Source organism: Mugil cephalus, chromosome 23 (genome assembly GCF_022458985.1).
Source record: "Mugil cephalus isolate CIBA_MC_2020 chromosome 23, CIBA_Mcephalus_1.1, whole genome shotgun sequence".
NCBI classification, from domain to species: domain Eukaryota; kingdom Metazoa; phylum Chordata; class Actinopteri; order Mugiliformes; family Mugilidae; genus Mugil; species Mugil cephalus.
In genome coordinates, this window is record NC_061792.1 from 6,200,472 (window position 1) to 6,215,346 (window position 14,875).

Sequence of the window (14,875 nt, forward strand, 5' to 3'; positions counted from 1 at the left end):
TATTCTATATAGTATTTTACGATAAATCTATGCAGAATTATTTTTTATGTTCAAAAGAATAATTTAACATATTTTAATTCTGTTTACACCTGTTGTTTAGGCCCAAAGGACATAGCCATGATCACATTCACTGGTCTTAAATGTAATAACTCCATATTCATATTTATTTTTCATTGAAACTTGGTAGTAAAGTTAAATATCATTAAACAAAAGTCCAGAATGCTACCAGCACTTCATAAACCACTTCCTGTTTACATCTAGCCAAGGTTTATCTTGTCATTTTTTAATTTTTGCTGAGATGTGACTTGAACTCCTGTTCTGATGAAATGTATTCACCACAGAGCAACAACTGGTTTTATTTATTCACTTTACTCAAATTTAAAGTAAAATGGCAGTAAATCTTCTCTCTTTTCTTGCATTCAGCTGGTAAACGGAGGTTGCAGGTCATTACAACGAGTTGAATAAGTCAGAGCGACAAAAATATAACCTAAAATGTACAAATAAAAATACTAAGTCCAGAATGCTACCAGCACTCCAGAATAAGTTTTTCAGTAGTTACCTAACCCAATTGTAATCTAATTGAAACCTAGTCCAAGACATACTTGGAGATGCATTGGGGCCAAAGATGTGGGCACACTGGATTGTGATGGATGATGTGGTGCGAGTATGAGCTCGCCCGAGGATTATTATAATATCTGGAGTGATATGGCTGAGGGTTAAGTGTCCAGATTAATTGGCTTTGGATGTAATGATGTCCTTTCTTGGAAGGTGGAGTCTGTAGTAAAGAACCATTTATTACTGGTTGAATTGAGATTGTTTTGGAGACACTGCTCTCTCGTATGGGTGTTCCGAGTTTGTTTTTACTCTTTCAAAGAAGCAAGCTTGTGCTCCTACATCTCGGGTACGGCCCAGTCTAGATTGTAGCAAGGTGGCACGGCTCGACTACTGTTCTTCAAACTCTGCTGCCTCAACTACCTCGGCCTGAGGCTGAGGCTGAGCCACTTCTGTCTCATGATGTAGCACAGCCAAGTCTGGCTCTTATTCAGCCTTGTCGAACTGATGAGACATGTCCAGTCTAATTTTATCGAGTCTCATACCCAGTTCCTTCTGTTTAAACAATGTGCATGTTCTTGAGGCTGCTGATGACCCAGATCGATGCGACGGTCATGATGTACTAGAACACCTTGAGTCTGACCTTTGCTCTTTACATCTTGAATTTCCACTTTCTACTGGCTTCACTTTTGGCTGCAGTAGCCGCTGATTTGTTTCCTTCAATCATGATGCAGATGATGTATGCGGTCTACTACCGAGAAGTTCACTTTGCTTGTAGGATTGACATCTTTTCACTATACTGTTCTCATCATGTGGAGACACGATTTAACAGCAGGCCAAACTCTCCACAGCAGTCAGGATTCATCTTAGTTATTTTATAAGTTGCCAAAATGCACTAAAAAAAAAAAAAAAGTAGTGAAACTGTAGAAAAACAAAAATACAGTACATCAACTAATGCTAAAACTAGAACATGGCATAGTTTAAGCTACATGACATACAGAGCTACTTACTGACATTATAAATGCATCCTTCTCACAAATTACATATGCTCAATGTAAAATGTAAACAACAAATGAACTTACAGATTATGCTTACACTCAAGATAGCAGATCAAACACTGATCTGATCCCTTTGTCTGCTAGTAGGAAAGTGCTGCTCTCAACAACATCCTGTACACACGGGCTACTTCCTGTTTACACAAAATCGCCACCAGGATAGCATAAAAACAATTCATATTTACCCTATTTGGAGAGTGTTCAACAAAGTTGTAAAAGAGTCACATTGTCTCAAGTCTTAGGAAATTAAATAAGCATGAAGTAAAAGAAACAAAATATATGAAGTGTACAAATGTAAAGAAACTCCAGTAACAGCCATCTGTGGAAAGTCTTGTAAAATATACATTAAAAAAAAAAAAAAAATTAATACTAGAGTTACCAGCTCCCCACCCCAACTCCTGCTCAAAAGAAATAACTATATGGATGAAACAGGAATAGAAATAACTACACAGACAGGAACAAACATGTCCAATATACACAAACATTAATGTTGATGCTGGTGGGTTTCTTCCCCATATCACCTCTCAGTATGATGAACATCTGCTTCAACCTCCATGGATCATCAGGACATATCAGCACAAACACCATCCATGTTCACTCTCAAAGCTGATCACGTCCATCTGTGACAGAGAGCAAATAGATTTACTGCTGTTATATTTAAAGAAAGGATCTGTGTGCGATGATTAATGTCTTATTTGTTTCCAAAATATCAATTTACTAAAATGTCTACCATCTAGAAAGGCTGTCAGCTGTAATCCAGATTCACTTCCTGTATGTATGAACACAACACCAGTCATCATCACCCCAACGCAAGTTTATTTCTGTCCAATCCTGAAGCTTATGACCAACTATTCTTTGCCCACAACGTCACTGAGGAAAACAGGAAAAAAAACATGCCTTTGCTTTCATTCTGTTTAGTGCAATACAACTAAAGGTTCTACTGACCTCAGGGTCTCCAGTCTACAGAGTGGACTCATCTGAAAGTCACAAAGCTGCTTCACTCCTGAATCCTGCAGCTGGTTTCCACTCAGGTCCAGATGTTTCAGATGAGAGGGGTTGGACTTCACAGCTGAGATCAGAGAATCACAGCCAATCTCTGACAAACTGCAGCGACTCAATCTGAATAGAGAACAGAAAATCAGTTCAGGTTTCAAATGTGCAGCTCAAAATCTCTATGACTTAATCATAATTTTAGGGAACATCCCATTGATTATTATTTATAGCAGGAAAATAAATTCATTTAAGGTGACAATAAACATTAAACACGATAAATTACAGTCAGTGAACTGACCTCAGAGTCTCAAGTCTACAGAGTGGATTCTCCAGAAAACCACACAGATGCTTCATTCCTGAATCCTTCAGTTCATTTCCACTCATGTCCAGATATGTCAGATGAGAGGGGTTGGACTTCACAGCTGATCCCAAACCATCACAGCTGATCTCTGACAAACTGCAGGAATACAACCTGAAAAAAAAAAATACAAAAATGTTTAAAAAATATGTAGGCAGGTAAATCCAAAAATCAAAAGAAATCATCAACATGCCATGAGGACATGGAACAAGGAACATGGAAACATGTCATGAAGACAATAACAACATGATAAGGAACAAAATTAAAAGGCAGGGCTATATATACACAAGAGGGCTCAGGCCTGACAGGACACAGGTGAGACGCATGAGGACAATCAATGCAGGTGAGACAAATTAACACTCAAGAGACAAAGCGACACAAGACAGGAAATCCGGAACTTAACAAAATAAAACAGGAAACACAACATGACACAAACATACATGATAAAACTAAAAGGAAACACGATGGACAGGAAACTAGGAAACATGACAAAATAAAACAGGAAACTTCAAAACATGACCCCAAAATAAAAGACAGAGATAGAACCTTGACAGTATAAGTGTATTTCTATCCCCTGTCTCCCCTCGTTTCCTTCATTGCAACTAAAAACCATGTGATGGGGTTTTATAGGGGACAGAAGTACTTCTGTATCATGGAGAACACATGGCTTGATTTTACTTTTAGTCTATTCAGATGAGCACAGACACTAACAGGTTACACTAAATAACTTCTGTTTTGGAAGCGGAGGCATAATATGTTTAACATTGCTTCTTTATCACTTTAATTGCGGATTCTCTGTTGAAATTCAAATCAACAGCTCTCTTTGTTATTTTGAACAAATCCTGATCATAATAACCTTTAGAGATAAGATTTAGAGTAAAACTGTTGCAACATGAGGATGCATTAGTTTTCACTAGTGTATCTAATATGGGTTGGAATCAGATTCATGTCTGCAGTCATAACATCTTTCACATCATATCAATCTCAACACACAAATAAAAAGTAGTGTCTGACCCCAGAATCTCCAGTCTACAGAGTGGACTCTTCATAAAATCCCACAGGTGCTTCACTCCTGAATCCTTCAGCTGGTTGTTGCTCAGTTTCAGATGTCTCAGATGGGAGGGGTTGGACTTCAGAGCTGAGACCAGATAATCACAGCTGATCCCTGACAAACTGCACCAGCTTAATCTGAATAAAGCATATACATGTACTTAAAAACACTGACTTTGTATACATTCAATTGTTTTTGTGACAAAGTACTACATTTAGGATGAGACACAAGGAACACATGGAAATTTGCAGCTTTACAAATTCTGTATGAGTCAATGAACTTACTTCAGAGTCTCCAGTCTACAGAGTGGGCTCTCCAGAAAACCACACAGACGCTTCAGTCCTGAATCCTGACACTTGTTGAAGCCCAGGTCCAGCTCCCTGAGACTGGAGGGGTTGGACTTTAGAGCTGAGACCAGAGAATCACAGCTGATCTCTGACAAACTGCAGCGATATAACCTGAACAAAAAAAGATGTAGATAAAATGAATCAAAACCTAAGCAGAGGTGATCAGGTTTTAAATGTGTTTACCAACAAGCTCTTCCGCAAAATGAGTAAGTGACTTTATCCTTCTGTTAAGGTGGATCATTGTAGATACATACTGAAGATGTCGAATATATGAAGCAAGGTATGTGGAATTATGAAGCAAAGAAAATATTGTTAAAAACATGTTTCATATTTTAGATTCCTCAAAGTAGCCACCGTTTGCTTTTTTGGCAGCGCTGCAAGCCCTTGGCCTTCTTGCAATGAGCCTCATGTAGTCACCTGAAATGCTTTTCACTTCACAGTAGTTCATTCACAGATGTGCCTTGTCAGAGTTCATTTGTGGAATTCCTTGCCTTCTTAATGGGGTTGGACTATCAGTTGTTTTGTGCAGACGTCAAGTTGGTATACAGCTGGCAGCCCTATTTGAGAGCTGTTGGAATCCATATTATGGATTGAATGAACCAATCAGCTAAGTAAAGAGAAACAACAGTCCATCATTACTTTAAGGACTGCAAAAACTCTGAATGTGTCTCCAAATGCAGTCGCAAAAAGTCAAGAACTATGGTGAAACTGTCAAGGAAGCCCAAGAGTCACCTCTGTTGCTAAGGATAAGTTCATCAGCTTTTCAGTTCCAGTCAATGAACAATAACTTGGAGTTGAGTAAGATGATGCTATGTGAGCATTGAAGTGACCTGCTAGAGGTGAGATGTGGATGAGCCTGTTTGGCGGACAGCTTCTCTTTTCTTAGCTGTCGCTTAGCTCTGGCCGCCTGGAGGAGATCTTCATGGATGGTGCTTCCTTCAGGTAGAACTTTCCTCCTTTCCTCGAGTGCTTGTGTTTTTGTCTAGGTCTTCCCAGGAAATGCTGTTTACATGGAACTTCATAGGATCCAAACATTGTCCTTGAATCTCTGACTTTCAGGTGCTCACTGACCAGACTTTAACTCTGAATAAAGGACCTGCTTAGGTTGATGCGTGTCAGGCATTCAAATAATGTGGCCAACCCATCGCAGCTGATATTTAGTGATGATGGTAGCAATGCTGTTGGTGTGTGCTTCCTCCAGTACACTGCTGTCTTTCCAGGTGATGTTCAGGGTTCTGCATAGGCACGTCTGATGGTAACACTCCAAGACTCTTATATGTCGACTGTAGGTAGTCCATGTTTCTGCACCATATGAGAGAGTGGGCAGGACGACTGCTTTGTAGCTTGGTCTTTGCCAGCAAGTTGGAGTTTTCGAACATTCTTTTCCGAAGCTTTGTGAAGGCTCCATTGGCGCAGCAGATGCGATGGTGTACCTCACTATCAATGCCTGTCTTAGCAGAGAGATGACTTCCCAGGTTGGGAAAGTGGTTCACAATTTCAAGGACTACATTGTTAATTGAGATTGCTGGAGATGGTGTGGAGAAGTCGGGTGGGGGCTGGTAAATAACCTTGGTCTTCCTCACCTTTATAGCCAGGCCAAACATGTTTTGTATGTCAGGGCGAAGGCATCAAGTATGCACTGAAGATCTTTCTCTGTGTGGGATGATGATGGTATTAGCATCTGTATATCGTAGCTCCACGATGGATGTGTGAGAGATGTTGGAGTTGACCTTGAAACGGTTTAGGTTGAAGAGCTCATCATCTGTTCTGTAGATGATCTGGACTCCGGGGGAGAGACTGTGACTGATTAGGTGGAGGATGGCAGCAACGAAGATTGCAAACATGGTGGGAGCAATAATGCATCCTTGTTTGACACTGGTTTCTACCTTGAAAGCTTCCATCTCACTCCTATTGCAGAGGATTGTTGCTGACATACTGTCATGTAGGAGTCTCAGAACCCTGATGTACTTTTCTGGACATTCACACTTCAACAAGATTTCAGAGGGCCTGTTGGTTCACGGAGTCAAAGACTTTAGCAAGGCCAATGAATTCAATGAATAGTGTGTTTAGTGTGTTTTTGTTCCCTGTACTCCCTTGTAACTGACGGGCTATGAAAATCATGTCAACTATACCACGGGCAGGGCAGAAACCATACTGTGAGTCAGGGAGGATTTCTTCAGAAAGTGGTTTGAACCTGATCCTGATCCAGCATGGCTACGACAGCATCTTGCAGCAATATGCCATCCCAACTGGTTTGCGTTTAGAGGGACCATCACAACGTCCCCAAACACACTTCCAGGCTGTGTAAGGGCTATCTGACCAAGAAGTTTTTTTTGTTTTTTTTTTAATGAAAAGGACCACAGAGTGAAGGCAAAAGGGTCAACAAGTGGTCAGCATTTCTGGTAACTCCTTCAAGATTGTTGGAAAACCATTTCAGGTGACTACCGCAAGAAGCCCAAGAGAATGCCAAGAGTGTGAAAAGCACTGATGAAAGCAAAGGGTGGCTATTTTGAAGAATCTAGAATATTATTTCACACCTTTTTATTTAGTACATAATTCAATATACTACATATGTGTTCATTCATAGTTTTGATGCCTTCAGTGAGAGTCTACAATGTAAATTGTCATGAAAATAAAGAAAAACCATTAAATGCAAAGGAATTCCTTCTAAACATGAGCTTAGCTGACACTAATATGGAGCTTCAGGAGTCAGATTATAAGGGAAGAATAGGAAAAAAAAGTAATTCTTCCTCCTTTTAATGTTCTTGAAAACCGGACTGACCACCATAAGTCTGCTAAGTAAAAAAACAAATCTGTAACAGTCAATGAACTGACCTCAGAGTCTCCAGTCTGCAGTGTGGACTCTCCAGCCCATTGGACAGATGCTTCACTCCTGAATCCTGCAGGTTGTTGAAGCTCATGTCCAGATCTCTCAGATGGGAGGGTTTAGACTTGAGAGCTGAGGCCACGACTTCACAGTGACTCTCTGAGAATCCACAGCCAGAAAGTCTGTCATGACACAAATAGACTATTATGAAATGTCTTTCCTGTGTTTGAGAGACTGAGACAAAACAGCCAAATCTCATCTCATCTTCTACTACCACTGATCCTAATTAGGGTCGTGCTGGAGCTTATCCTAGCTGTTACTGGGCGAGAGGCGGGGTACACCTTAGACAGGTCACCAGGCTATCGCAGGGCTAACACACAGACAAACAACCATTCGCACTCACACTCAAACCCAGGGTCAATTTAGGGTCACCAACTAGCCTAATGAGGTGGGAGGAAACCAGAGTACCCGGAGAAAACCTATGCAGACACAGGGAGAACAAGCAAAAGGGCCTGAACTGGACTTGAACCCAGACATTCTCGCTGGGAGGCATCAGTGTACAGCTTTAAACAAGCTGTAGCCTGTAGAGAACATCTGAGAGAAAGTACAGAAATACTGAAACAAAAAAGGAGAACACTGTTTTACACTGACGTATTATAACATTCACATCTGAACTTACACAGCTTTTCTGCAGTTCCTCACAGCTGGAATCAGTCTCAGTCGTCCCTCCCATGTTGTGTTGTAATTTTTCAGATCCAGCTCATCCAGAACCTCCTCTGACATCTCCAACATGTAGGCCAGAGCTGAGCAGTGGATTTCAGAGAGTTTCTCTGCTCTGTTGTCTGACTTCATGAACTCTTGGATGTCCTGATGAACTGAGAGGTCGTTCATCTCAATCAGACAGTGGAAGATGTTGATGCTTCTGACAGGAGAAATGTTGTACATTTCCATTGTCTTCAGGTTGTCAATGGCTCTCTGGATAATTTCTGGACTGGTCTCTCTCTGACCCAGTAGACCTCTTAACGGTCTCTGGTTGGACTGCAGAGAGAGACCATGAAGGAAGCGAACCATCAGATCCAGATGACCATTGCTACTGTCCACAGATTTTTCCATGACTCTTTTCAGAAAGACATCCAGAGTTGAGTCATTGTAGTTTTGTCCCAGGAAGTCCTCCAGCACCTCTGTCTTCCTGTTGGTGTAACAGTGGATCATGTAGACTGCAGCCAGAAACTCCTGAACACTCAGATGGACAAAACAGAACACCTTGTCCTGGTATAGTCCTCTCTCCTCTTTAAAGATCTGTGTCAAAACTCCTGAGTACACTGAGGCTGCTCTGATATTGATGCCATACTCTGTCAGGTCTGATTCGTAGAAGATCAGGTTTCTTTTCAGCAGTTGATCAAAAGCCAGTTTTCCCAGAGACTCAATCATCTTCCTGGTCTCTGGACTCCAGTGTGGATCTGTCTCAGATCCTCCATCATACTTGACCTTCTTCACTTTGGCCTGAACCACCAGGAAGTGTATGTACATCTCAGTCAGGGTCTTGGGCAGCTCTCCTGCCTCTTTGGATTTCAACACCTCCTCCAGAACTGTAGCAGAGATCCAGCAGAAGACTGGGATGTGACACATGATGTGGAGGCTTCGTGATGTCTTGATGTGGGAGATGATGCTGCTGGCCTGCTCCTCATCTCTGAACCTCTTCCAGAAGTACTCCTCCTTCTGGGGGTCAGTGAACCCTCTGACCTCTGTCACAATGTCAACACACTCAGGAGGGATCTGATTGGCGACTGCAGGTCGTGTGGTTATCCAGAGGCGAGCAGAGGGAAGAAGTTTCCCCCTGATGAGGTTTGTCAGCAGCACATCCACTGAGGTGGACTCTGTGACATCAGTCAGGATCTCAGTGTTGTGGAAGTCCAGAGGAAGTTGACACTCATCCAGACCATCAAAGATGAACACAACCTGGAACTCTTCAAATCTGCAGATTCCTGCTTCTTTGGTTTCAGTGAAGAAGTAATGAACAAGTTCCACCAAACTGAACTTCTTCTCTTTCACCACATTCAGCTCTCTGAAAGTGAATGGAAATGTGAAGTGGATGTCCTGGTTGGCTTTGTCTTCAGCCCAGTCCAGAGTGAACTTCTGTGTTAAGACTGTTTTCCCAATGCCAGCCACTCCCATAGTCATCACTGTTCTGATTGGTTTATCTCTTCCAGGTGGGCCTTTAAAGATGTCTTCTGGTCTGATGGTTGTTTCTGGTCTGTCTAGATTCCTGGATGCCGTTTCAATCTGTCTGACCTCATGTTCATGATTGACCTCTGCAGTTCCTCCCTCTGTGATGTACAGTTCTGTGTAGACCTGGTTCACTAGAGTTGGTTTACCTGCTTCAGCAATCCCCTCAAACACACACTGGAACTTCCCCTTCAGAGTAGATCTGAGTTTACGTTGACAAGCTGCAGCAATAAGATCTAAATGAACACACGACAAATTAAACAAAAGTGAGTACTGCAAAAGTGAATATTCCTATAAAAGCAAGTCTTTGAATGGGTTTATCTCTTCAGACATTAGTAAATATCTCATTTATCCTCTTACTGCTCTCCATACAGTCAGCCAGCTCCTCCTGCTTCATTCTCCTCAGGAAGTTAATTGTGATCTTCAGAAATGCTTCTCTGCTGATCCTCTGCTCTTCATCCTCTCCCTCCAACACCTCCTCATCCTCCCTCTGACTCTCTAAGCATTCTGGGTAATCTGGACTCAGGCCTCTGTGAATCTTCTTCAGCTCGTTCTTCACAAAAGTGACGATGTTGTCCTCCAGCAGCTGGAACAGAAAACTATATGAATCAAACAATCCCAGTGAACTCATGGAGCCAGACATCAGATCCATGGTGGACAGACTGATCATCCACTGATCTACAAAGAGCAGCATGGAGACGACTGTCAACGCAATAGGTGTCAAGTAGTTTTTGTGCATGTACAGACCGTAAATATGCAGTCCAGATGTTTTTGATGCTGCTGCACAGACTGACCACTGGGAAACTCTGAACTCTTCTGGTGGACTCTGTGGACCAATCATCAACAATTAGTTCACACTATGCTACGACCAACCATAAATATTGTATGGATGCACATACATTGAAACAACAAGTTAAAAATTGTGTGTTCTGTGATGATTGTCCTGATCAGAACACTACTTTGCTGTGACATTCTTCAGGAAGTGAAACACGACATAATTTCTAAAATGAAGATCACATGAGCTCATGCTGTGATTCAGGAAGAACTGAAGTCTGTGCAGGACACACGTCCGTAGCTCTATAATTCTACACAACATCACAGCTGACCATGATGTTGAATGCGGTTTAACAAATTTGAAATTTGATAATATCTTACTTTTTTACAGCAGATTGTTTCTGTCCTTTAAAATTAATATAGTTAGGCTTTGACTGATCACTCTTCATAGACACACAGCTGGGTCCAGGTTCAGGTTCAGGATCAGGTTCAGGTCCAGGTTCAGGTTCGGGTTCAGGTTCAGCAGAGTCTGGTCTGTGCGGCTGCTTTGTTCTTCAATCCAACACACACACACAAATTAGAGCATGAATAATGATGGTTCAATGATTTAATGTAGGGGTCATGGACATGGTCATCTCACCTCTGAGCTCTGGTTTGGTCCTCATGGTAGAGGGAGGGGGCTCCCTCCTCTCTGTCCTCACGCTGATCCATGATGATGAATCCACACCAACTCACACACTTTCTACCTTCATCTGTAGAGAAAACACAAATCTCATCTCATCTCATCTCATCTCATCTCATCTCATCTCATCTCATCTCATCTTCTACTACCACTTATCCTTATTAGGGTTGCTGGAGCCTATCCCAGCTGTCATTGGGTGAAAGGCGTGTACACCCTGGACAGGTCGCCAGGCTATCGCAGGGCAAACACAGAGACAAACAACTATTCACACTCACACCTAGGGTCAGTAGAATCACCAATTAGACAAACAATCATGTCATTGGAGGGTGGGAGGAAACCAGAGCACCCAGAGAAACCCCACCTAGACACAGAGAGAACCTGCAAACTCTACTCAGAAAGGCCGAAGGCGGAGGAACACAAATCATTCATCCGAAATCATCTTTACATCATTTCTACTGTAAAATATCAGCTGTTCCTCCACTGATTGGCTCTTATTCTCAGTTTCCTATCAGATTCAGCTGACTACTGTCAGACAACAGTATGAAGTAGAGGAGCTGTCATCAGCTGAAGTACTTCCACCATATAGTCACAAGATGGAGACATAAAGCTTTGGTGAACAGAGCTGTATATTAGAGAGAGTCTGTCCAACTCGGGAACGGACCGTCTGGACCACTCTATCCCTCTGTGCTGATTGGTTCTAAGCTGGTCACGTGTTTCATTGGCGCAACGTTAGATACATCTAACCAATATTCACCCATAGAGACGTAGCAATAACAGAATAAAATTGGATTGAAAGTTAAAATACGCCACAGTGCTCAGCCTAAGGCTCCAGCACCAGATCAGGAAAACACAGAGGAAACTCCACCGTTTCCCCAGTGAACAAAAACGGAGAAAGTTATGGGAGCAGAAGACTAAAAGGAAGAACTGGATGTCAGCTGATTTCTCTCTATTATGTGATGTAAATGTCAATGTCTCTCTTTGACGTTCGTTAAGATTTTATAAAGGAAAAATAAAGTCATACCATCATTAATGTGAACCTTGATCTCAAAATGCCCAACACCACTTTACAAATGAAGTCTGAAATTAACCAAGCCTTATGCTAGCCTTATGCTAGCTAGTTATCTAGACTAAAGGCTTAGAAAAATAGCAGCTACTGTGATATATATGGGAAGCCACGTGTCGATTTAGATAGCCAACACATAACACATACATTTGCCTCGGTTACTAGTTATTATGGCTAACGTGCTAATGTTATAATGATAATACTACATAACAGTAAGACTAGTTTAATTTTCACTATTTCTGAGTATTTATAATTACGAGTAAATTCAAACTTTTAACGGTGATGGATGAACACAGAGACTGAGGAGAAGGTAAACACAGCTCCATGACTGATGAGGCGATTGGGCTATAAACATTTTACGGGCTCATTTAAGAAATTTAAAGGAAGTAGACGCTGGGATATTTAAGTCAGAGCCTTTTACATATTGACAGATGTTGGGGATAACATTTATAGGCCTGTTGAAGGTGGAAATAAGACATTTATTTCAACATTGCACATCCGCCCCATTGGGTGGAAGGAGCTAGCTCCTTCTGAGCTATCAAACATGGCGCCCACGATTTGAGTTGGCTAGACTCTCTCTGATACATGGTTCTGGTAGTGAAGTTGAGAGCAGATTTTTTTCAACAACCATTCAATGAATTTGCCCATAAGCTGAGGTCTTATTAATACTCAGAGATTTCAAAACTGGTTTTTAAGTTTCATTTTTCAAAAGAAGATCCTTCCGAAGTACCAAAATGATTGAGATTTTTGCATTTTGCCTCATCCTGTAGATAATCTCCTTTTCAAGACTGTTCTAATGTTCAGTTGTTCAAACATCGTCAGAAATGTGGTCATTTACCTGGATGATCATTACGGGGGAACTGATAAGAATGTATTGAGTTTCTATTTCTATTTCCACTATTTAACCTCGCCCACTGGCTAAAATTGGGATGCACATACAAACTGCAGCCACCCAGATGAAAATGCAGTTGAACCAACAGGAATCTTCATATGAGTCTTCATAAGAGCTGGAGTGAGACTCTGACTGCTCTGTCTCAAACTCTGAGGCCTCCTCAGACTGCATGGTCGTTTCCAGAGCCTCTTGTGTTCTGTACTGTCTCGCCATCTCGAAAATGATTCCTCCTTAACAACTGCTCTTACTAAAAACGTTAGTTGCAGTGCACCCGCATAAACAACCTGAGCAAACAAAGATTGTTACTCATCTTTCTCCTTTATTGAATAAGTTTATGGTGCAAGTTATAACACAAGTGCACCATTGCAGAAGAACAGGAAAACAGTGAAATTCTGCAGCCTGCATTGAAAGTGGAAATACAGACGCAATCTATAAAAATGTTTAACTGAAGGCTACTAGTCCACAATGAAATCTTAACCTAAAGAAAAGCATTAATTTATGTTAAGACAAATGTGGGACCAAAAAGTGCGTCTATAACGGTTTTCAATGGGGCATTTTTGTCCCTGGGAACAAATGTGTCAGTTTTTGCGTAGCTTACCCATTTTAGGCTTATTTAAGAAACTGACACCAGAAATCTGAGAAATATCTTTGCCACGTTTCAGCAATGATTACATCATCAACACAGCTTTGAATGAACCCGACGGCTCTGACAAGTTAAAAAACAATCTTACTCGAAAAAGTGAATACCAAAGCTAAAATTGATTTCAATGAACATCGAGAAAAGTTTCCTGATTCCTGTAAAAAATTGCCAATGCAAGTCCCGTTACGGAGAAGAAAATTATCTGCGCCACAGCCGTCACGAAAACGAAAGTAAACCTCCAAAGTTTTCAGGAAGTTGTTATCAGAAGTTGAAGCCCCACAACTTACCTACAACATCATTATTATAATCATATTATGATTATTATTACTGCCTTGATGTTTTATTTCATGTTGTACAACCTGTTTGTCACCTTTACAATGAACAATGTGAATTGTTATCAGTGTATGTGTGGTGCACGGACGTCTTAGAGTGACGGACCGGGAGAAAGTTGTTGACATCCCGTTTGTTAGGCCAGTTTCCGATCCGATCCCTAAAAACCCAAGCTCTGACTGTCCTCACAAGCTCTCACCGACACATGAGATCTCACATTAGACTGTGAAGGTTAGTAGTGTACTTGATCTTCTGATAAGTATGAACACTTGCAGAGATAAACACCTTCAAAGCAGTGTGGCAGTGGAGTCAACAAATAAATTCTTCTGATCTAGGAGCAATACCATGGTGAGATCTTCAGAGGTTTGTCACATTGAAGGTGCAAGTGTGTCTAATTTTAAGATCATCTTCAATCAAAATTGAAATCTGTGATTGCAAATTATTTTATTTAATAAATGTATACACAGACACAGCGGAATATGGAACTTTTTTTTTTTTTTTTTTTAAACTAAAAATTGGTTACGTTTTAAAGTCATTGGTATGATTTTTTTCAGAGTTACAAACATGTCCTACCCAGGGGCTACACGTGGCTGAGCCTTCAAAATAAACCATATGAACTTCAAAATAATTTAAATAGAGTTTTATGGTAAATCCATGCACAATTATTTCTTTTCATGTTTCATGTCAAATTATTTTAACACATTCTGAGAAATTTTAATGCTGCATAGGCTGCTCCCCTGAACCCATGAACCCATAAACCCAAAGACCCCGACTGACAGTCTACTTTGATGGCTCGGTTGTCAGTACATTTTTACAAGCTTGAGTGTGGCCGTGTACCATTGGCACACGCGGACCTGCCTGGACTTTTCCATAGGCTAAGTAATTGTAAATCACACAAACTACAGCTAGTGTATACATTTCAATGAATACGCAATACAGATAGAAAATATACACTGACTTACAACCAAAACAGTCACAAAAAAAAGATGAAGAAAGTCCATGAATAGTGTTGGAAACATACTCTGTGATGCATAACGTACACTTCAGAAATAAAAAATTCTACAATAAAACAATAATATTCGAAG

At 41.0% G+C, this 14,875-nt stretch overlaps 2 protein-coding genes across 2 annotated transcripts in view; both read right to left on the minus strand.

The window, feature by feature from the left end:
* LOC125001208 overlaps nucleotides 1-14,875 on the minus strand; it is a 47,584-nt gene that overhangs the window by 23,840 nt on the left and 8,869 nt on the right. The window contains 2 exon segments of the mRNA XM_047577131.1: nucleotides 6,087-6,264; nucleotides 7,192-7,365. Coding sequence (XP_047433087.1) covers nucleotides 6,087-6,264; nucleotides 7,192-7,365 — 352 coding nt within the window.
* Nucleotides 263-11,008, minus strand: LOC125000953 (NACHT, LRR and PYD domains-containing protein 12-like). The gene is made up of 11 exons (XM_047576749.1): nucleotides 10,824-11,008; nucleotides 10,565-10,735; nucleotides 10,157-10,235; nucleotides 9,770-9,995; nucleotides 7,863-9,645; nucleotides 7,192-7,365; nucleotides 4,294-4,467; nucleotides 3,973-4,146; nucleotides 2,899-3,072; nucleotides 2,553-2,726; nucleotides 263-2,227 (listed from the first exon to the last, which is right to left on the minus strand). The coding sequence occupies exons 1-11, from the start codon at nucleotides 10,892-10,894 to the stop codon at nucleotides 2,218-2,220; spliced, it is 3,210 nt and encodes a 1,069-aa protein (XP_047432705.1). The 5' UTR covers nucleotides 10,895-11,008; the 3' UTR covers nucleotides 263-2,217.